The sequence below is a fragment of the Cyprinodon tularosa genome, unplaced genomic scaffold, assembly GCF_016077235.1.
Source record: "Cyprinodon tularosa strain WSP-4 unplaced genomic scaffold, ASM1607723v1 ctg128, whole genome shotgun sequence".
Classification (NCBI taxonomy): Eukaryota; Metazoa; Chordata; class Actinopteri; order Cyprinodontiformes; family Cyprinodontidae; genus Cyprinodon; species Cyprinodon tularosa.
The window spans coordinates 1,372,058-1,395,668 of NW_024038092.1; the positions used below are offsets into that span (position 1 = coordinate 1,372,058).

The following is a 23,611-nucleotide window of genomic DNA, read 5'->3' on the forward strand; positions in this document are numbered from 1 at the left end:
ATGAGGTAGCATCCATGGCTCCAGCCTTATCAAAATATTACACTGTGTTCTCAGCTGAAGGACGCCGCTCTCGTTCCATTCCCAAATCTTTGCCCCATGCAGAATGAAGATTATAACTGTATATCCAAACTGGCTTAATTAGATAAACTATTGTGGAAAACATCAGTTCTGACACCAACAGGCAGCTAATATTAGGGTGTAACAAACTCACACATCATCAATGATAAGCATCTTAACACTATACTATGAGATACATCGTATGTGTGGATATTCTGGGTTAGTTCATCCACTGACTGTGAAATTACCTGTGGATCGTCTTCCTACAGCCATTAAACTGCTTGTTTTTGCAGCCAAATGCTGCACATGCAGGCATTTTTACGGCTTGTCTCCATAGGAGTGGGGAGTACCAAAATGGCAGCAGGTGGCTTTATTTTTTTTCGGGATATCAGCAATCCAGTGAATAAGGATCAGTGCTTCTGACTGGCACAGACCCTTCACTTGGGGAGGCTTTAATGCCCTCTGTTTACTACTTTGGACAGACTGTTTGCAGAGCTGCCTTTCATTTCAGATCAATAATGATTTATGTCATCGTTAGGGAGGTTGGTTATTTGGAGGTTTATGTATTTGCTTAAGTGTAACTTTTCTTTCAGTTTGTTTTTGTCGTTGACCTTAAATCTCCTAGAGGGTAAATACTAGTACTTACAACAGGAAGTTTAAAATATGGCTTAAACAAACATCTTTAATGGAAGTCCATTCACCATGGGGTGGCGCTGTGGTTCCTGATTAATAGTGATGGGTCCATTAACCCCAATGCTTGGGTGCATGCATGGAGCCCATAGAGCTAAACACTGCTCTAGAAAGTCCGACCCAGGACTTATTCTGACTGACTGACTCAATAAACTGTGTTTAAAAACGTTTCTGCCAATATGATGCATCTGCTAAAAAAGAAATCTCATCTTTTGTGGTTTACCTTTAAAATGATCCAGAATTCTGCAGAAGCCTAAAAGGAATAGGAACGTTTCAGCCATTGAGTTTTATTTAAATTTTCTTGTTCTGTCATCCTTTTCTTCTCAGTTATCCCTCAGCTTATCTGAATTAAAGTTAATTTTAAATTGGCTCTTAGTTTATTTACTGTTTTTACCGTACTTATTGTTTTAAAAATTATGATTTAAATCCTAGTCCATAAGCATCCTCATCCTCATTTTCCCCTAAATTTCATGTTATACGTTTACATAATTTATTGGCTGCATCTAAAAATATCAAAGATGTTTTCAATTTAAACATAGATATGAATTAATACAATATAACCTACAATAACTTATTATAATCATACTTAATGATATCATTGTAATTGGTCATCAAATCAATTCAGTTTAGTTCGTTAAATAAGCTGCCTGTAGTGCCTTCAAATGTCCAGCAGGTGTCAGTATTCTGTCAGACAGTATCAACGCAGAATCAATAGTTTGGGTCCCAGATGCCTCGTTAACCATCACTACTGATTAAAGCATATTAAGGGTCAGAATGGCCCAGTCAAAGTCATGGTCTAACCCCTCTGAGGCTCTATTAGGAGTATTACGGTAGTGTAAGCTGTGAGAAACGAGGAGAGGATGAAAGAAGCAGAGTGAGTATAGATGTAGAGATATAGAATTGGCACCAAATGGATGATAGAAGAACTGTGCTGTGTTGATGCAGAGGAGAGTCGCTGGTTCCTGCTTCCAGGTCAGTGGTTGGAGCAGGAACAGGTGAACAATAAAACCAGCAGTCATTCAGCTTCTTTCATCCCACTTTTATTACAGAGGCAGTAATGGCTGACATCCAGCACATCTGCTTTAAGCATCATTCATAAAAGCACAGATTCAGCAGAGTGGAGCCGTTTGACCAAAGTAACATTGCCCCCCCACAGTAACAAGAATACTCAGCTTATTTACAACCGATAAAAACACTGACTGTGGACCAAGAATAAAAGTTTGATAAAGTTTCTGCCTCTGCAGAGCGGGAGCCTCATTCACAGAGACATCCAGGGAAAAAGTCCCAGAGTGAAAAGTTTGAAAGGACCCGACCTAGCAGCGACCCCAGAGCTCAGACCCAGATGAAACGGTGCCACAGCCAGCGGTGACGTGTTCAGGCGTCCAGCGTGGACGCGCCGTCCTGCTGGGTCCTCGCCGCTCCGGCGCTCCCTCTGTGGTTAATGGAGTTAAAATCTATCACGATCTCAGACCTCTTGGGTTTGAACTGCCTGCAGAAAAACGGAGGAAAAAGCGAAGGTCAACACATGGCGAGGAGTTGATGACAGCAACAGCAGAGAACCAGGGGTTAAAGGTCAACCCTTCCAGTTAGATTCCCCGTCATACGATGGGAAGCGGCTTTAGAGAGAGTCAGACATTTTGGATTTCTGGTCTATTGATGGGCAGATATTTTAAATCAGGTTCAAAGGAAAATAAATAAATAAATAACCATTTTCAGTTTTATTAGTAAATCCAAGATGTACACCACAGGTATTGTGCTCAAGACTAGCACTACTTTATGTGTTACTCAAGTAAAAGTAAAAAAGTATTTGGTAAAAAGGCTACCTGAGCGCTGGGTAATTAATGGTTAATAAATTTAAAGGTATAGAGGTCGATCTTTTATTTCCGGGTGGATCATCTCAATCAATGGTCCTCCTAACTGTCAATCATTCTGGTGATATGTTTACGTAAGGCCGTCCTACGTGCTCATCCCGTTAGCTATCTTTTTCTGCGCACCTTCAGGCGTATATCTGTGGTGAGCTACGATTTCAGACAGTCACTGAAGCTCACCTTTCTCAGTAATGTATATTACCCAGTTTACACAGTAGAACTGGGTAATATACACAGGCGGCTACCCCCTACCCCTTCTATTCATTCTAGCTAATCTGAATCACTTAATTCCATTTCTAGAGCGAGATCATCTGTGGTAGCAGCACTAGACATCTTCCAGGCATGTGAGGAAAACTAGCAGCAGTTCAGCGGACAGGATGAATGAACGGTAGCCGGCGCACGCTGATGATGTCATACACGCGCCGCTTTGTTTTTAAAAGATATAAATATAAAAAATATAACCGTGGATGTCTGGGGGACAGTGATTCACCTACATGTTCTGAATGCTGGCGTACCATAAATGATCAATGATGAACAGTTTAGTTTGTGCCTTCAAGTCGTTGCCCATAGGAAGACTTTACTGGATATAACCTAACGGAATATATTCAGAGCAGCTCCTAATGACACAAAACTTGTATAGGTGAGTAGAACATGATGGAATAACGTAAAATCAAGGGACCAATGAAAAAAAAAAAAACGGCGTTGCCTTTTAAATTAAGAAGTAAGGAAGAGTAAAAATGTATTTATTTCAAATTGTTACTCCAGCAACTGTAACTAGTTACGACCCACCTCTGATGTACACATATTAAAAGTTGCCAGTGGTTTTACAACCATGTACCCTGACAGACAGGCAGGGAAAAAGAGCTTCTTCTCTGCTTTTAGCCTTCCTGTTATCTGCTCAATATCTTACCCTCTCTGAGTCTGAATGCAAAGCAAACAGTTTCCTTTCAAACCGTCTCCAAAGTTGTTCTGCCGATGCTGAAACTCTTTCATTCCAACATCTTGTTGGTTTGTACCCCTCCCTGATCGGATTGTCTTGTCCAGGACAGCCACACAATAAAGTAGAGATGCTTAAAGCAGGAAGGGTACCTGTACTGAACTCCCGCCATGTCGAGCAGCCGCCTGGAAGCCACCATCTCCGGCGTGTCGTGGTACTTGTCAGAGAGATACACCACCTCCTTCAGACCTGGGCGGGAAAGGAAGGACAGCCGTGAAATAGAGATGCACTCTGAATCTGGGGGAGTTGTTGGCTCAGGTCACCCACCTGCCTGGATGATCAGCTTGGCGCACTCATTGCAGGGGAACAGAGCCACATACATGGTGCATCCTTTGACATCGGCGCTGTTCTTGTTCATGATGGCGTTCAGCTCTGCATGACACACTGTGGGAACCAACAGAGAGAGACCACACACTGTTTCTACGACAACGCAAAGCAGGTTGCTTTAGCCATGCTGCATCACACCTAGCAATGGAGCAGTTGGCTGAGGGACAGGAGCTTAACGCCAGCTAATGCGTGAGGTGCTGCTGCACAGGTGTCCCTACCGTACGGGTATTTGGTGTTGAGCCGATCATCAGCGGAGCGCGACCATGGCAACAGGTCGTCGTTGCAGCCATTAGGCATGCCGTTGTAGCCGATGCCGACAATCTTGTTCTCCTGGTTCACTATGCATGCACCCACCTGCAGGGAGGGAGGAGCACAAAGCATCTGATCACCACACGCTCTGTACCGGAATAAGCAGCGGTGGCTGGCCAATAGAGGGCGCCGCCCCACACCCAATGACGCTGATTAACACATAAAAAATATATAATTTTTTAATAATTTAACTTTAATCTATATATATCTTTTTTAGATGTGCAAGATAAATATTTTATCTTTAATGACTAGTAAAGCGGAATTTTTTGAAGGATTGGTGACGTATTTCCTATAACAATACATTTGATTGGTTTTTTGGTATATGTTTATTTTTAATTTATAGCGCCCCCTGGAGGAAACTCCAGCCGCCTCTGTTTATAAGGTGACTAAATCTCTACGGCTCTCCTAAACCTACAGCGCTGCCCCAAACCTTCACCATAACATTTTTTGCAGCTGAATTTTCACCAGATAAAAATTCAGACTAAGGAATTTAATGTATGCAGGGTTCCTACAGCATAAGGCAAGTTACATTCAAGACTTTTTAATGCCACTTGAAATAAAAATTTAAGACCAAATTCACAAGAAACACAAGAAAAACCTGCTTGCGACAACTTAACCCAAAGGTTTATTTTAACATAAACCACTGCACTAATGTTTCAAATGTTGAAAAGCTTCCCATACAGGAAGAAAGCTAAAAACACACAAATGACAGATAAATTTGAACAATTATTTAACTGAATTCACAAACTTTGTTTTAGCAGGGAACAAAACAAATCAGTTTTAAAGCCACAACATAACCAGTGCTAAGTCTTTTTTGCAGCTATTTTTCTTTGTAAGGTTTTCTTAGTATGTTTGATTTGGTGATAAGTGGAGGCGTTGCAGAGACAAGGGTGGAACAAAACTGAGAAATACCGGCTGTTTCTCTGTAACTCCATTTTGACGCTTTGTGTTTCGCGCTTCGCATGTGCGACTCCACTGCCTTAATTCCCATCGTTCTGAGCTTGAATGACTTCTTGCATAAAATCCACTGAGCCTCATGTATGTTCCCTGGTTTTAGCCATGGAGGAAACTCTTGGCTGGAGACAATTATCGTTACATTTACACTTGCTCATATTTTCCAGACAAAAAGTTAATGGTGCATCTCCCAAATGTCCCGGCCGCAACAACACTTTGGTTCCGCTATCGGGACGGAACCTATGATGGCAAGCCGTTATCTTTTTTAAATAAAAAAAAGAAATTGTCAATTTTAATGTTTTATTTAGATTAAAAAATAAATCGTAATAAAAATTATCCTATTTATGATGTTTTAAAAATTGGGACCTTTGAAAACTGATTTAAGACATTTTAATACCAATTAAGGCCTTAGTTTTATTTTGAAGAATTTAATGCCTTTTAAGGCCCCGTCCACACGAAGTCAAACCTTGGCCTAAACGCACAACTTTTTCACCAAACCAGCCTCTCATCCACACGAAGCCGGCGTTTCGGGGGTCTGTAAATGATCTTTTTTTTATTCAGCCTTCAGAATATTCACGTTCATAGTTTTTTTTTTTTTTTTTTTTTTTTTTTTTTTTTACACGCATGCGTCATAGCGTCGCCTCTAAACACGCATGCGCGACCAGTATCACAACAACAATGGCGCCGTTGCTGCTAATGCTACTCACCCTGCTGTCGGGCTGGTCGGGCTTACAACAGAATCTTCTTCTTCTGGAATATCTCCAGGAAGAACAGAGCAATATCGACCACATAGTTCAGCACCTGAATTTGACTGAACCACGAAAATGGGCCCGCAGGGCAAACATGTATAAATATTAGTGCGCATGCCCAACATTTCGTCGCTTATTTTTGCTTTGGCACCACAGCGCCACTTACAGGCCTGGCATACATTTTGCAGCGTTTTCATGCATTCGTGTGGTCGATCACATTTATTTTACGTCTCCGTCTTTACGGCAAACCTTTTGGAAAATATCAGCGTTTCGTGTTCGTTTTGACTTTGTGTGGACGGGGCCTAAGACTTTTTAAGAACCCACCGGAACCCTGGTATAAAAAAAAATCTGGTGTTTAAAATTCGGTGTACAAAAAAGGCAGATTTCAATGAGACTACATTTCCAGCTAAAACATATAAAAAACAGCTTGATTAGGATGGATGTTTAAGCGGGGGCCCACCTGAGAGCTGGGGTCTTTGCTCCTCTGTGCTGACAGAAAGGCCACAGCCATGAAGTACTCCGGCCACTCCAGGTAGTCCTCCCTTTTGCGCGTGGTGCCTCTGCAGAAACACAAAGACAGATTCAGTTCAGTTTATTTCTATAGTGCCAATTCACAACACGTCAGCTCACTTCACACTTTACAGATTAAATTCAACTAGATTATAGTCAGATTATCATGTGATCAAACATGGAGGACAAATGCTGCTTTTTGATTGAATGAATGATAGAAGAATAAATTTGACTTTTGAAAATCCAATACCAAAAACAGCCAGCTGATGGAAGAAGTGCATCTATATCTACCACCTGCATGAACATTTCTAATTTTCACATAGGTCTACATTATTTATTCGAGATCGGCCTGTTTTTCAGTGTAGTCCTGTTTCTCTGACTGTGACTAACTGGATGTGCTCTCTTCATCCTCTGACATGGGAGCTGGCTCAGAGCTCGTCTGCCTGGCTGTGTGTTTCCTGGAGCTGGTTGACAGTTTCCTTTTGTATCTCTGCTTCTTTTTCTATGTCTGCTTCTGTCTCCTTGAACCCCAGTCGGCCTCAACAGATGGCCGCTCACACTGAGCCTGGTTCTGCTGGAGGTTTCTTCCTGTTCAAAGGGAGTTTTTCCTCTCCACTGTCGCTACAAGCATGCTTAGTGTGAGGGATTGCTGAAGAGTCAATGAGTCGATGCAATCAACTGGTTTTCCTTAGATAGCAAACTGAACCAATCTGACTGGATGATCTGGTGAACTGGAAAGGGCCTTGAGATGACGTGTTGTGAATTGGAGCTATAGAAATAAACTGAATTGGCTGCATCAAAAAATATCAAAAATATTTTCAATTTAAACATACATATGAAATATTAAAATATAACCTGAAATAACTTAAATCATATTATTTTACTAGGTCTTCAAATCCATTCAGTTTAGTCCAATCAGCTGCCTGTAGTACCTTTAAATGTCTAGCAAGTGTCAGTATTCTGCCGGACAGTATCAACGCAGAATCAATACAGTTTGGCAATAAATGCTTTAAGAAGCTTCATTAACCATCACTAGCTCTAACTTTGAAGACAAATAAAGTGCATGCAGCGTGCAGGTGACCCCTTCAAACAGGAAGCATGAACTTTTCTTTCTAACATGTTTCATTTTTCCTCCATCTTCTCTGGAAGTGAATCAAAGCAAGCTGCTCAGTCTGTTGAATAGAAACCAGGTTTTACCCATTTAACAGGTCCGGCATCGCCTTTCCTTCCATGATGAGGTGTACAGGAAGACTTCCGTGGATTGCAGCACGCAGAACCCACGGAGCGAGGCAGAAATCTCCCGCGTTACTGCGGGTGAACCAAGCCCGGAGCGTTGTCTGACAGGCTGAGCAGTAACTTCAGTTCTTCCATCAGAACTGTCCTGAATGATGATGGAAGGAGAAGACAGATCAGGATGCACTCACTAATGGATGCTTCTAGTAAACCGGTTCCTCACTTCTAGGAACTGTTTGGACCAGCCTGGAAGACCTGCTCAGGGGATGCAAAAACACCAACACCAACCGTTTCCCTCTACCGCCCCCTGCTGGACACAATCCACAAACACTCCACAGTTTCCCTAAAACAGTCAGCGCTGCAGGGTTTGGAGGTTTCCTGCTTGAGCAGTGGCGCCACCGGGGGGTGACCAGGGGTGTCCCCAGTCACCCTGTGCAATGCCCTGCCCACCCCACTGCCCAACCCACCCACCAGGGTAAAGTGTAGTAGCATCAGTTTAGCATTTCATCCCTTTATGCACAGCCACCAGTGGTGTCAAAAGTTCACACATTTGTTACTTAAGTAGAAGTATAGATGCTGCAGTATAAAAACACTCTGGTAAAATTTGAAGTATCAACTTGACCTCTTTACTCAAGTAAAAGTGAAAAAGTATGTTCTCCAAATACTACTTAAAGTATAAAAGTATAAAGTAACCTTTAAAAAAACAGCCAGATGCCACTATATGAACTGAAAGCTCAATTTTTGACTATTTCTATAAATTCTCTGAGATAGTTCCAAGGATGAGGGAGGTCTTGTTGGTCTCCGTCTCCCGATACGCTCTCGCCTGTGTCCGACCTTTCAGACATTTCAACATCTTTTTCTGAATCCCACATTGTAGCATGGCATAGACAATTCACGTTAGCAGTTTGAAGAACACCTGCTTGCTTCTGATGGTTTCCTTTAGCTAACCAATGAGTGTTTGCGTTCTATGACTCATCCAATCACACTAGTTTTCACTAGATATGGATGGAGCCAATGATCTGCATTGGATGGAGCACATGACAGGAAATAAATATTTATAAACATTAAACCGAAGCCAAGAGTAACGAGTAACGTTTGTTTTAAAAATGTAAGGAATAGAAAGTACAGATACTTGTGTGGAAATGTGATGAGTAGAAGTCAGAAGTAGGAGGAAAAATAAATAATAGAGTAAAGTATAGATACCTAAAAATGGTACATAAGTACAGTAACGAAGTATCTGTACTTTGCTACTTGACACCTCTGACAGCCAGCGATGAAACATTAAAAATCACATAATAAACCAAGATCTGAGCAGCTGTTTACTTCTTGGTTCTACCGGCAGGTTTACCACAATAGTAGATTCAAACCCTGAAATTATGGCTTTTAGTTTCAGCGTGCCACCCATTGGCGGTTCTAGATAGGGGCCAACGGGGGCCAGTGCCCCTGTAGATTCTGTTATGGTCCCTATACTGAAGACATAATACTCAAAGCAGTTCTAATGATGATCTGCGCCGGAACAGACATGGTTACTGATATGTACTTTGGATCTATTTCCATTTTTTTTTCTTTTCAAATTCTGTTTTATTTTATTTTTTTTTAAACAATAAGGTGATAGCTTCAGTGGTGTTGAGATAGGATCCCAGTTTTCATCTGCTAAATGTTCTTTTTCAACACAAATAAAAAAAAAAATGCTCCAATTTTTACAGATAAATTCATGTTTTTCTTGAGTTATAATTCAGATTTTATAAAATAACACAGTAATTTTGACTAACAGTAAGTCAAAAATATGTAAAATTTCGAAATGATGAATGTATATTGACCTGTATAGGAAATATGATTTTAATTAAACCTAATTGAATTGAAATTTCACTTTATGCGGCTCTCTTAATATATTTGAAACCCTCACCCTGTTTTTTAATTCATGCTTTTCTGTGCCTCCATGAAAACACGCTGGCCCCCTCCTGGCTCTCTGGTACATTAGGTCTAGATCCGCCACTGGCCCCCCATGAAACATTTCTGGAGGCGCTGCAGTACAGCTGATTTCCATTGATAGCTGATTAAGAGGCTTTTGTTGAACTGCAATCATCAGAATTCTGATAAACCTCTAAAACCTGCAGGACAGCGGCCCTCGAGGCAGTGGAACCTCCAGAAATGTTCCATGGGGGGGGGCCAGATGGGGCCACTAAAAGTCTTGGGGTGGCCACTGAAACTAAAAGCCATAATTTCAGGATCTACTATTGTTGTGACCCCTGCACTACATCATCACAGGTTCCTTTCTGTGTATCATATCTATAAACACTGGTGACTAGGAGACACCAGCACTGAGGATTAGGCAGGTGTGGAAAATGAATTTATTTAGTCTGACAGAATAATCCAACAAAGACTCAAATCTACATGATGTGTGGAACAGAAATATAATCACACAATAATACAGACTTCAAACCAAATGACTGAATCTGATTCTCTGTTCATTCCAAGGAACGCTGAGACTCTTCTCCAGTTTCAGTCTAAATAAAGACGATCATAAACACACCAATATCATCTGAATAAGACAGAAAGTTGTTCTGGAATCATTTATTACGACAAAAGGCTACAATCTGGATCCACTGCAGGTTTGTTCTTCAGCAGACTGGAAGTATTCTTCATCCTAGAAAGAAAGACACAGAACAAAAAACACCAACAGCAAAGTTAACAGATAGAGATAAAATCATTTTACTAATAAAACTACAAAGAAATGAAAGGTGTGAGGGTTTAAACATGGCTGATTTTCTGCTGGTGATCCAAACAGAGACTGAACTTGTGCAGAACTAATGCAGAACGGAAAACTAAAATGTGGATTAGAAGAGAACCTTCCTGCTGTTGAAGGGAAACGTACTTGTCAGCGATCCTCTGCAGGCTTTCCTTCAGATCGTCCTGAACAGAAGAGAAACCATCAGGTTGAACTGATCACTAACTGAAGGTACAGAGAGACAGACATCTCTATGTTTGCTCTGACAGCTATCCTCCCCAAGAACACCAAATCATGATGATGTCTCCCTCTGGTGGCCAGCTGAAGTAATACATTGATACAATCTGAACTAAATCTGTACAATGGATGTCATGATGACCATGATCAATAACTAAACAAAGATGTCTGCTTTCCTATAACCACTAATTATCAAACATCATTAGCTGGATCTAAAGTAACTCTACTCCTGGCAGATTAAGGTTTAAAGCAGCTTTTTCATTTTGCTGGCATATTTCTACACAGCAGCAGCAGCATGTGAGCGACTTGGAGAGGCTTAGTCAGATCTTCAACCTAAATCTGGTAGCAGGGGTGGATTTAGGGAATTTGGGGCCCTAGGCAAATACAGGCAAGGGGCCCTCTGAATTGAGTTGACAACACATAAAACAGACCCATTATACAGATATGGATACAGGTATTTATTCTAGGTTGTGTCCCTCTCTTCTTGTCCCTTTTCTTCTTGTTTTCCTCTCTATGTTTTGTACTCAGCTGACTTTTCATGCTGTCTCTAAAGGAATGAAAGATTTTTTCCAAGCACTAAGCTCACTTAGCTGATTGCTCCTTCCTGTGTTTCCAAAAAGGCCAAAGTAAATAACCCAGTCCTTCTTTTCACTGTAGACAAGCCATGATCTGCTTCTCTGTTCTCCATTTTTCATTTGGATGAAATAATAGCTGCATGAATCATGACAGCAGACAAGATAGAGGAGAGCAGGAGGCGGGGTTACCAATCTACTTGCTCTGGAGAGCAGAGTTCGCTGTTTTTAGATGTTGTCTCCAAAGTCTCCAGTAGCAGAAAAAAGTCTCTAGATTTGGCGCTAGGAGCTTTATTGAAATCAAAGTGCTAAAAGGGTCTGAAAAGTCACTAACTATAGCGACTAAAGCGCCAAGTTAGCAACACTGCTCTTTGCATCGTTTGTTTTCAAATGGTTTGCTGCTGTCTGTTTGGACCTTTCTGAACATGTGCAGCAAATGGACTGATCCAATATGGTGGACACTGAAGGGGGGGGGGGGGGGGGGGGGGCTGAGACACACTTAATATTATCAGCGTTCTGATGGCATTTTAGTGAAAGGAATCAATCAAAAACATAATTAATGTGCAGAAATAAGGAATAGTTGTATTAACCATACATGGAAACAGTTTTAATGGGGCCCCCAGGAACTTGTGGCCCTATAATGAATGGGGTAACCCCCCCTGTCGGGTAGAGAGGCTGTGGAAGGCGTTAGACATGAGGGAGATGGCACAGAGGCCCTCCAACCAGCAGCCAGTTGGTCTAGATTCCTGCACTGATTGTTCAGACATTCATTCATATTTTCAGTTTAATGTAAGTCTGTATTTTTCAAACTAATTCAGTATTTGATCTTTTAGAGATTCCCCTTTAACATCATAAACACATTTCTTAGTTAAAGAAAGGCAGCGTTTTAAATCCCCATTATGAAAGCGGTTTGAATTATTGTTTATATATATATTATTTACTATTATATTATTTATAGTCAACTGCATGAATGTTATTAAACGTAAGAAATCATCTAGTAGTTAGGAGGATGAATGCATCCATAATTAAGAATATATAAGTAACTAAATAATTTAAAGCATTACTGGGCCATAAAAAATAGCTCAATATTCACTTCAGTTAGAGTGTCATATACAATAAAAATAATAAAAGCAGAAAATTCTTTCCTAATTAAATAGAAATTTAAATTGCCATTTTATTTTGTAGCTGCTGAAATTTATTTATGTACTTTTGCACTCATTTTTATTTTAAAAAAATCAACTAATCTGTTATTTCATTTGAATGCTGTATTTATCCTTTATTATTATATTACAAATACATTTTACCTATTTCTATTAAAGCTACAGTGTGTAATTTTCAGCGACATCTAGCGGCCAGACTGCAGACCGCAGCAACATGAACATCTGCCCCCCACCGCTTCTCCCCCCCAACAGTACGGCGAGCGTTACGGGACAAAATGTCTTCCACGACGTCCACATCACCTACCTTCTCAAGTGATGAGGTTTGTTTACATAGATAATTTTACAGATAGTATTTCATTAGTCTGTGTAGGGTATAGATTTCATGTAGACTTTAGATAATGAATATACCCGTTATTTTTTCTACACCGTTGTGACATTTTGGCGATCTCGCAATCGCTAGTTTGTTGGCTCTGCGCTGCCGTAGCGCAAAGATGTCTGCCTCCATGGCTGCGAGACCCGCTCCTATGTAATTATAAATAACGAATTCTAAGGCAACGCAAATGTTAAGGTTAAGAGGCTGAGCTCCTAGATGATGATAAATAACACAGTTATGCATAATATATTACATTTCTGACTGTATATCCCTGTAATTATTACACACTGTAGCTTTAACTTATTACCACCTACTGAAAACATGTTTTATGCCTAAAAAAAATAAAATACTTTTTATTTCCTAAATAGCCTATTTATTGTCATTTAATGCATCCTGTCTAAACACATTTCCTTTAAATGGATATAAATATAGAAATAAATAGAAATGTATTTAGATCTAGTTAAATGATCAACTGAATAAACATTACATTTTTATTTGTTTTATTTAATCTTACACAACTTTAAATGTTGTGCTTTTTCGCTCATTGATTACTTTAAAGAGTCCTAATTATATGTTTATAATCAGTTATCCAGTTATCCAGAGGTACTTGCTGTGTCCATCAGCTAACGTGACTGATGGACACAGAAGACATTGTCCTCACCTGTGAGACATCCATCGCTGGAAGGGAGGACTGGAGGGGGACGAGAGGCTGAAATGAAGGAAAAAATAAAGTGAGAACATTATTCCTATCATTTAAAAAGACTATTTTTGTTCACATCTTGACACCGAAATGAGAAGAGAAAAAACGAAGATAAGTGAATCCAGTTTGCTGTCTGGTCCAACCTGTGCATTCCTTAGTTCCAGTTTAGCTTCCAGTAACACCACCCTACTGGTCAGGTCTTCCCAGCTTTCTCTGGACACCAGAAGGACGTCTCCTTCATTCTGAAACTGATCAGACAGAGCGGCTCACTGTCGTTTTGTTTGAAGCTTTTGGAAAGGAAGCAGTGACTTCATGGAAGGATGGAACAATATAAATCCATTAAAATGTGACTTTGATAAGGCAGATAGAATCAATATTTGGTCTTTTAAGGCTTAAAACTTTCCTTTTTGATAAAGCTTCTAGTTAGAGTGGCTCAGGTTATCCTGAGCTATCGCTATAGTTATGCTGCTATAGGCTTAGATTGCTGGAGGACATAGGGACCCCTTTTTCATCATTCTGCTTCATTCTATCTCTATTCTCCCACTCTGCAGAATCTGTTAGTTCAATCTCTAACGTTCTGCTCTCTCTGCTTTTTCTCATAGTAGCTTCATCTGGTCTGTTCCTGTTTGGCTGTGACTCCATCCTGGAGAGAAATATCAGCTGTGCTGCTGCCATCAACACCTTTGTTTCTAGATACTGGAGATCGGCCTGTTTTTCAGAGTAGTCCTGTTTCTCTGACTGTGACTAACTGGATGTTTTCTCTTCATCCTCACACTGAGCCTGGTTCTGCTGGAGGTTTCTTCCTGTTCAAAGGGAGTTTTTCCTCTCCACTGTCGCTACAAGCATGCTTAGTGTGAGGGATTGTTGAAGAGTCAATGAGTCGATGCAATCAACTGGTTTTCCTTAGATAGAAAACTTTGAATTAATCTGACTGGATGATCTGGTGAACTGGAAAGTGCCTTGAGATGACATGTGTTGTGAATTGGTGCTATAGAAATAAACTGAATTGTTAAATTTAAGGATAATAGAGAACTGAAATGTAGCTAGCACTCAGAGGAGATTTTCCACTCCGCAGTAAAGTCCTGCGATCAGAGAGCATCAAGGCCGGGAATGAAACCCAAACAGGAACATGGTTAGCAGAGAGGAAAACAGCAATATGGTCAAAAATCTGGTTCATTTTTACTAAAACTGCTTAACCGCATTAAAAGAGAGTGAGGGATCTTTAAAAGAGTTGGAAGATGTTTTGAACCTTATCTGTGTTTTTACACTTCTCCAGTTCCTCCAGCCGTTTCTCCAGAACATCCAGCTTGTTGATTGCAGACATGAGAGTGTCTACGTTAGCCTCCAGTGCTGAGAGCCGTTCTTCTACCTCTGCTACCTGAAGACAGAAGGAAACCGTTTAAACCAAATGCTGTGTCCAGCAGGGAAAGATCTGGTTCTTACTGTTCTCCAAAGGGGGAAGCAGCAGCAGGGATTAGAGTTGGGAATGAAGGTGGGCAGACTCTGTTTTGATCAGACTCACAGTGAAAAGGCCCTCCTTTGACTCGTCCTCTTCTGGTGATGTTGGGGTTTCAGATGAATCAGAGGAGCCGACAGCTCCGGAGTGGAAAGCTCCCCCGGGGGAGGGCTCCCCCACAAACTGCTCTTTGGACATCTTAAAACACAACAGAGCAGCTAACAGAGGTGGGACAAATCTAGTTACATTTACTTCAGAGGAGATGTACTTTACCAAACATTTTACTTTTCTTCAGTAACATTTTTATGTCATTTAAATCCCATATCAAAGAGGTTTCTAGAATTTCCTTCTTTCATCTGAGGAATATTGCAAAAATTAGAATGATGCTGAGAAACTAGTCCATGCATTTGTTACTTCAAGGCTGGACTATTGTAATTCTTTACTATCAGGAAGTCCACAAACTGTAGTTAAAAGCCTTCAGCTGATCCAAAATGCTGCAGCCAGAGTTCTGATTAAAATGAAAAAGAGAGATCATATCTCTCCTATCCTGGCTTCTCTAGAATGGGAGGCAGATCTTTTAGTTATCAGGCTCCTCTCCTGTGGAACCAACTACCAGTTTTAGTCCGTGAGGCAGACACCCTGTCTACTTTTAAGGCTAGGCTTAAAACTTTCCTTTTTGATAAAGCTTCTAGTTAGAGTGGTTCAGGTTATCCTGAGCTATCTCTGTAGTTATGCTGCTATAGGCTTAGACTGCTGGAGGACATAGGGACCCCTTTTTCATCATTCTGCTTCATTCTATCTCTATTCTCCTACTCTGCAGAATCTGTTAGTTCAATCTCTAACGTTCTGCTCTCTCTGCTTTTTCTCATAGTAGCTTCATCTGGTCTGTTCCTGTTTGGCTGTGATGCCATCCTGGAAAGATCAGTTCTATTCTGTTTGGATCAGTTCTATTCTGTTTAGATCAGTTCTATTCTGTTTAGATCAGTTCTATTGTGTTTAGATCAGTTCTATTCTGTTTAGATCAGTTCTATTCTGTTTAGATCAGTTCTATTCTGTTTAGATCAGTTCTATTGTGTTTAGATCAGTTCCATTCTGTTTAGATCACTTCTATTCTATTTAGATGTGGAACCAGTCTCTGTATCAGACTTACAGCATCAGCATCAGTGGCAGTCAGATGAGCTTCCTTTCTGGTCCTGTGTGGAGCAGGACACCTCAGTCTGGGCTACAAAACACACACAGACACATTTCTTTAGCTTTGTGGGGACTTTCCATTGACTTCCATTCATTTCTACAGCCTAACAGTGAGCCTTACCCTAAACCTAACCTAAACTCAATTCACACTTTAGTCCTAAGCCCAACATGTAACCTTAAAACAGCATTGGTGTCCATAGAGACCAGACAATGGTCCCTACTACAGCAGCCAGACCCAATGACCCAATGTGCTAATATTTATGGAAAACAGACCCCATGAAGTAAGAAACACCCTCCCCCACACACGCTGATGATCTGCTCCTCAGCGCTTCATGGTTCATTCTGTATTCTGTCACAGAGTATTAGGGCTTGGCTGGAGATTTTATTAAATACCAGAATAAAGTCAAAAGATTATGAGAACAAAGTCATAATATTATCAGAATAAAGTCATAATACAATTAGAATAAAGTTGCAACATTATCAGAATAAAGTCATAATATCATGAGAATAAAGTCTTAACATTACGAGAATAAAGTTGAAAAATGATGAGATGAAGTCATCATACAACACATTTCAGAGAGAAAGCTTCGCGCTCCGTCCAGCAGATGGCGGCCATCCAGCTCCACCAATCAGCAACCTGAGTCTACTTTGACTCAGACAAAACTGATAATAACTTGATGCTAAAAGACTTCATATTTCCTTATTTATCAAACCGATGCCAAAGTATAACTTTAGAAGATGCTCAACATTCCTCATTTTAGGGAAGACAGTACTTCTGGTAACAGTTGTCATAAATTACAACTTTATTCTCATAATGTTACAATAATATTATAACTTTATTCTCACGTTACAACTTTACTCTCATAATACTATGAGGTTATTCTAATAGAAATCTCTAGCCTGGCCCTAATTCTCTGCCATATTATTCTTACTGTGAGCTGAGCTGAATTCACTGCATCAGGAGTTAGTTCTCTCTCTGCACTGATCTCAGGTCTGCGTCTGTTTCTCTGGTTCTGGTTCACTTTCTATTCTCCTTGTTCGCCTGAGTCCAGCTTTCACTACACTCTACCCCACAGATGATCTTCAAGTGATCCAAATTGTCACCTCTGTCCTTATTCAGCTTCAGCTGAGTTCCCATCAAAGATTTATGTCCATTTTACATGAAAGCATGAAGGTCTGTCCCTCTGAGAGACCAGCTCTTCCTCCTCCTCCTCTTCCTCTCAGTGTGGGTTACCTTGTTGAGCTGCTTGTGTCTCTGCAGGACCAGATTAATGACGTCGCAGACGAAGGAGATCTTCCTCTGAGAGAAGCCCCACTGGAGGAACTGCTGTTTGCTCAGGACAGGTTTATAGTGGAAGATGTCTCTTAGAACCTGGAGACAACAAATCTCTGTGAATCTGTATGCTGATAAAAACAAACAGCATCTTTCTAAAGCAGTGAGAGGTTGATGCTTTTCATTGGTCAGCAGATGTAAATGTGACGGTGCTGGGACTCAGCTTGTCTCTTCCTGCTCCCTGCAGGACACCATGTTACCTTATAGAGCGCGTCGGTGAACCTGAGGTCCGTTTTTCCCGTCATTTCCAGGCCAGCTGCCACCAGCTGCTCCGCAAACACTGGAGAGAAGGAGGTGAGGGTGAAGCTGAGTATGGGCAGAAAGGTGGAGGGGTCTCCTTTGGAAAGCCTGATGCAGAAACAAAAAACATCTTCAATAACCCCGCCCCATCTGAATCAATTCAATACAATTTCTATAGCGCCAATTTACAATATTTATAATTCAACCAGATCATCCAGTCAAACTAAATATTAATATTATTAATATTAAGGACATGAAGCAGAAAGAAGTCGTTTTCAAATTATTCCCGATAATAATTTACCATTTGATGTATTTTTCTTCCTCAGTGGGAACTAGTTCCAGATAATCAGCCTTAGGTCAGCTATGGCATGCAATTTGAATTTAACCTGCTCTTCTACGGAAACAACTAAACAGATAATATGGATGAATTCCAATATCCTGAAAGATGGAACGTCTTTCTTTTTGAAAAGCATGTTTTAAAGAGGAGTTATCTTTGTTAATGACATTATTAATGAGAACGGTAAAATGATGGAGTATGAGGAATTTAGAATTATATATGGTGATGCTTGTTCAAACTGTTCCTTTAACCAACTCACTGGAGGAACTGGAAATAAATGGGAACAATGGAAATACTACACTATATGTTTGTAAACCTCCAATAAGAAACTCTAATTGGCAAAAGGGAATAAAAAAAAATTGAAAAAAATATATACATTTTATTTAAAAAAAAAAAAAAAAATCACTGAAGGTTGCCCCATTTAACACATATGGAAAATGGGATGACTACTTTGACTGCCTGCTGCCGTGGGATAAAATATTGAAATTAATCTATAAAACTACTTTTGATGTGCAAAATCTTTATTTTCAAATTAAAATCATAATAAAATGTTAAAGCTATGGAATATGACAGAGTTGGATGGAAGTTAAAATTGTGTTTTAAGGATCGGTCTGTGAAGCTTGATGTGGTTTCTGTTTTACTGGGAGAGTTTATCCACAGTCCCCACTTAGTTAATTTAATTATTGCACTCGGTAAAAGGTTTATCTTTAAAACCAAAAACATATTTTCACTTAGTATTAATTTCTTTCAAACATTTATTCAGCATTTTTTAACTTTAGAAAGTTATATGGTTAAAACCGATGATGAAGCCAGAAAATATAAAAACCGATGGAAAGTTTATTCTGTTTATTCTGAAAATGTAATTTGTGGACAAATGAATGGGTGAATGGATGTGAATGAGTGTGAGGAGGAGAGGGGAGGGGGGCTTATGTGTTGGTATATTATTTCTGTAAATGTATTCAGTGTTGTCATTTATATTGATTTCATAAAAAGAAAAAAAAAACTGTTCAATATATTCAGGATTTTCCTTAAATTCATGTTTATATTAAGGCTGCAGCTCTGCTTCCATTTAGAAACTATTCATTTGGCTATTTTATTAGTTATAATCATCAATACAGACTTTTTGGGGACATTTGAATATATTTTTAAAAAGACAAACATAAAAGAAACTACCGTATTTATTTTCATTAGTGTCCCGTGGATGAGATCTAGATAGAGAATATTTACAGAATAATATGGTTTTTATCAATAGTAAACTCTATGACCTGAATTCCTTCTCATTTTTACCTTGAAGCCCATTTCTACATTTTTTATTAATACATTGATGGCAGATTGTTCCACAGTTTTAGGCTCAGCAAGAAATATAAACAGAAACTTTGGAAGAAAGGAAGGAAATGGAAGAAGGGAGTAACAAAATAAGAGAATAAATTAGAGAAACGGGGAAGGAAATGAGAAAAGGGAGAGGAAAACAAAAAAGGAAGCAGAGAAGGTTGGAAAGATGCAAATAAAAAGACCAGCAGGGACAACAGGAAGTAGATAATATGATAATGAATAAAGTCTGAAAAACAAAGAATATATATTTCCATATTCTATGGAGCTTTTTTAAACCTATGCTCCTGTACCTATAGTCCATTCTATAGTCCCTTCAGGTCTCTATGAAAAATATTCCACAGATAACGATCCTAACAGGCTTACCCGCTGTAGTCAACATCTCCTGGGTACTTAATCGCTCGCAGCAGAGTTTCCAGCTTCCTGAGGCAGCTCTGAACATCTCCTGCAGAAAGCATTGTATCCTACAGGAAACAGGATGGAAACAAGGTTAACCAGATAAAATACGTCACCTACAGTACTCAGAAAAGCAGGATACATTAGAAAACATGCATGACTGAGACACAACAGACGGCTCCATTTGTCTGAGATCCTGGCTTCTCTTCATTGGCTTCCTGTTAAATCCAGAATAGAATAAAATCCTCCTTCTCACATATAAAACCTTAAATGGCCAAGCTCCATCTGATATCAGAGATCTGATTGTTCCTTATGTTCCTAACAGAGCACTTTGCTCCCTGTCTACTTTTAAGGCTAGGCTTAAAACTTTCCTTTTTGATAAAGCTTCTAGTTAGAGTGGCTCAGGTTATCCTGAGCTATCTCTATAGTTATGCTGCTATAGGTTCAGACTGCTGGAGGACATAGGGACCCCTTTTCAACATTCTGCTTCATTCTATCTCTATTCTCCCACTCTGAAGAATCTGTTCTCTAACGTTCTGCTCTCTCTGCTTTTTCTCATAGTAGCTTCATCTGGTCTGTTCCTGTTTGGCTGTGACTCCATCCTGGAGAGAAATATCAGCTGTGCTGCTGCCATCAACACCTTTGTTTATAGATGTTGGAGATTGGCCTGTTTTTTCAGTGTATAGTCCTGTTTCTCTGACTTTTCTTCCTTTGGCACATTCATCTTCTTCTTTAACAATTTGAGCCAATGTAACTAGTAAATTTCTCCGCTGTGAGATCAATAAAGTCAATCAATCGATTTTCATTTTAATCAAGGATTTGTTTGAGTCTGTCTAAAAGTGTCAGATCTAATTGAATCTGAAACACAAACTTGAATAAAACAGATTTACTTTGCACCAACTATTATTGTTATAGCTGTTTCTATTTCTTTTTATATTTTTCAATGTAAAATTCTTACTGTTGTTTTTTTAGGTAGACAATTTTAAGATCTGTCAAGAAACAACAGATGAAAATTAGCCTGTCGGCTAATTCTGGTGCAGGAATGCTTATTAATGCACACTGTCACTGTCAAATAAATTAATAATGTTTATCCTTCTTCATTAATGAACCACTTCTTTTATCAAAGGAAGTGTTTAATGAAACTTTACTATAAAATACAAAGAAAAGTCATGAATTGTTTTAACAAACTAAACTAAGGTTTCATCACTCACTGTTTTCTAATACTGAGTTTAGATTTGAGTTGTTAGATGTTTTGGGACAGCCTTTAGTCTGCTCCTTAATCCAGCATCCTAATCAAAGTTTGTTTATTAACAGTCATAAAAAGTCCACCTTGTTTCCCCCCAATAGTATAAAGTGATGTAACAACTTACCCTAGAAGGCGGATGTTAAAGGAAAAAACTAACAACTTAACTTGTTAGGAAGTTGTTTTTTTCTGTCGCTTGTTCTTCTTCTTCTTATGGGATTTTATGGCGGTTGGCAGACTTGTGAATTGTGCATTACCGCCACCAACTGATATGGAGTAAAGCAAGAAAACAGGAAACGATTCACCCCCCCAAAAAAAAAAAAAAAAAAAAAAAAAACAAAAAAAAAAAAAAAAAAAAACCTGTGTAACTTAAACCAACATAATACTAAATCACATTTGCCCATATAATTTTAATTTACTCTAGGTCATCTTAACTCTGCCAGTTTCTGATGGTCCCATCGGTCCTCCCATCATACTTCCAACCATCTCCCAGTTCAAATCTTTAATGTCCAGATATTTTTCTGCAGCCTTCACTATTATTTTGATTTTTTCCGTTTTTTTTGTTGTCTGTGCAGTACAATTAATAACTTCTACCATGAAAAGAACAAAATTTGTCTTTTTAACAATAAGTGAGTCTTCATCAATTTTTAGAGATTTCTCTAGAGGTTTGGAATTTGCTGTGTGTTGAACTGTAGGTTTGGGTTTTTCTGACTGAGATGGGATCCTTTTTGCAGCTTCAGCGTAGGTTATTCCGAGCTCAAATTTCATTTTTTTAATTTCCTCAGACCTTTTGCTTGCTTCACAGCCGCGATAGGCAGCAGTATGTTCTCCACCACAATTACAGCATTTTATTTTAGCTTCTTTTCCACATTTTCCGTACTCATGTTCTCCTGCACACCTTCCACACCTCTGTTTCCCTTTACAAACTGCTGCAATGTGACCGAATTTTTGGCATTTGAAACATCTCAATGGTGGAGGATTGTAGATTTTGACATTATAGCTTATGTAACCGATGAATACTTTGCTTGGTAATTGCTCTTCTTCGAATTTAATTAGCACAGATAAACTGTCAGATCTTTCTCCGTTTCTTGTTGTTTTTAACCGTTTTACTTCTTTTACTTTTGCACCTCTTATGTTTTCCAGAATCTCTTTTTCAGAAATTTTTAGAGGAACTCCTCCAATGACTCCCCTGCTGAACTTTTTGTTCTCCATTAAGCTGCACTGAACTCTTATCCCGTCAATTTTGTTGATCCGTATTGCTTTGCCTTGCTGGGCGCTGTCTCTGCAAATAATTAGCAGGTCTCCACTGTACAGAATTCTGGCACCTCTGACTTCTCCGACAAGTTTATTGATGGTTTTTGTTAAGTGAACCGGATTCCAATTTGTAAAAGAGTCTGCCTGATTAACGACTTTGAATATGACTTTGAATTCATTTTGTTGTGCTGTGGAATGTATGGAATGATCATCACTGGATTGTTCTGAACTAGATTCCCCTTGAACTGATCTCTGTTTTTTCCGCTTTTTCTCATTTTTTGATGTTGCTATCTTCCAACCTTCATTGTCACTATTTCCCTCTTCCATCCCACAAGAATCGCTTCCTGTTTCCTCACTACTCACGGCCCAAGACATTTCTCCATAAGCAGCTTCAAAACACGCGCCATGCACCTTCTGTCGCTTGTATTTTCGTTTCCGCCTTTTGCTAGCTTTGTTTTTACCGCGTGCTCAACGGCGCGACGCGGGATTGGCTGCTCCACGCTTACGTCACTTCCACGTCCATTCAGGCGTTTATTTCTACGGCAGACAATTTTAACATTTATTTGCTTGACTGAATGCGTAGTTTTCAGACGTCTCAAATATATTCATTTGTAGTCAGAATAAATCTATTAATTAAACCAGTAAATAAACACATATTTTTATACATCTGTTGTAAATTATCTTTTAGCTTTGAGTTATTTTCCTGAAAAGAATGTCCACTGTACTTTTAGCAACATTTGTTCTGCGTAGTAGTAATATTTACATATACTGATACTGAGTTCCAGGCTTTATAGAGTGGACCAAAAAATAAAGCCTTCAGCTTTCAAAAACCTACAATGCAGCAAGAGAGTTGATTTCTTCCCGCTATCATTGAAACCCCCACCCCCATACAGGGGACCAGGATATCTCACCTCTTCAGCTAGGCCAACAATTCCCTTTCAGAGACATAGACCAGTATCAGATATTGCGGGCTAACAAAGAACTATAAGTATATAAGTATACTTATACCATTAGTACAAGTGAGAAGAGTGGTAAGAACAGCAGAGAGGATCATGGGGGCTCCTCTTCCCTCCATTAAATACATTTCATCCCAGAGCTGCGTGTCCCGAGCCCATGACATCATCTGTGAACCCTCACCCCCCACCATGGACTGTTCTCCCTGCTGCCCTCTGGGAAGAGGCTTCACAGCATTCAATGCAGGACCAGAAGATTCTGCAACATAGAATAAGTTATAAAGAAAAAAAAACCTGAATGTTGAAACTATAACTATACAGTCATATGTTTACATAACTTTTTCTTCACCACCGTGTTTTTTTTCATCACAATGTTTTTATCACTGCTGCTTACCTTTATCAAGGTTGTACTTTA

At 39.5% G+C, this 23,611-nt stretch overlaps 2 protein-coding genes across 2 annotated transcripts in view; both read right to left on the minus strand.

Annotated features, from left to right (window-relative positions):
- Positions 1-1,771: 1,771 nt before the first annotated feature.
- dctd (dCMP deaminase) lies at positions 1,772-7,815 on the minus strand. Its single transcript, XM_038276841.1, has 6 exons — positions 7,659-7,815; positions 6,412-6,511; positions 4,158-4,293; positions 3,880-3,996; positions 3,705-3,801; positions 1,772-2,236 (listed from the first exon to the last, which is right to left on the minus strand). The coding sequence occupies exons 1-6, from the start codon at positions 7,691-7,693 to the stop codon at positions 2,122-2,124; spliced, it is 600 nt and encodes a 199-aa protein (XP_038132769.1). The 5' UTR covers positions 7,694-7,815; the 3' UTR covers positions 1,772-2,121.
- Positions 7,816-10,242: 2,427 nt separating this feature from the next.
- The window catches only part of cep44 (centrosomal protein 44), a 55,739-nt gene continuing 42,370 nt past the window's right edge, over positions 10,243-23,611 (minus strand). The window contains exons 4-13 of the mRNA XM_038276843.1: positions 19,717-19,814; positions 17,645-17,792; positions 17,346-17,483; positions 16,067-16,142; positions 14,987-15,138; positions 14,714-14,842; positions 13,608-13,712; positions 13,426-13,473; positions 10,570-10,607; positions 10,243-10,341 (exon numbers count right to left, since the gene is read on the minus strand). Coding sequence (XP_038132771.1) covers positions 10,272-10,341; positions 10,570-10,607; positions 13,426-13,473; positions 13,608-13,712; positions 14,714-14,842; positions 14,987-15,138; positions 16,067-16,142; positions 17,346-17,483; positions 17,645-17,792; positions 19,717-19,814 — 1,002 coding nt within the window. The 3' untranslated portion in view covers positions 10,243-10,271. The remainder of the gene's footprint in view (positions 10,342-10,569; positions 10,608-13,425; positions 13,474-13,607; positions 13,713-14,713; positions 14,843-14,986; positions 15,139-16,066; positions 16,143-17,345; positions 17,484-17,644; positions 17,793-19,716; positions 19,815-23,611) is intronic.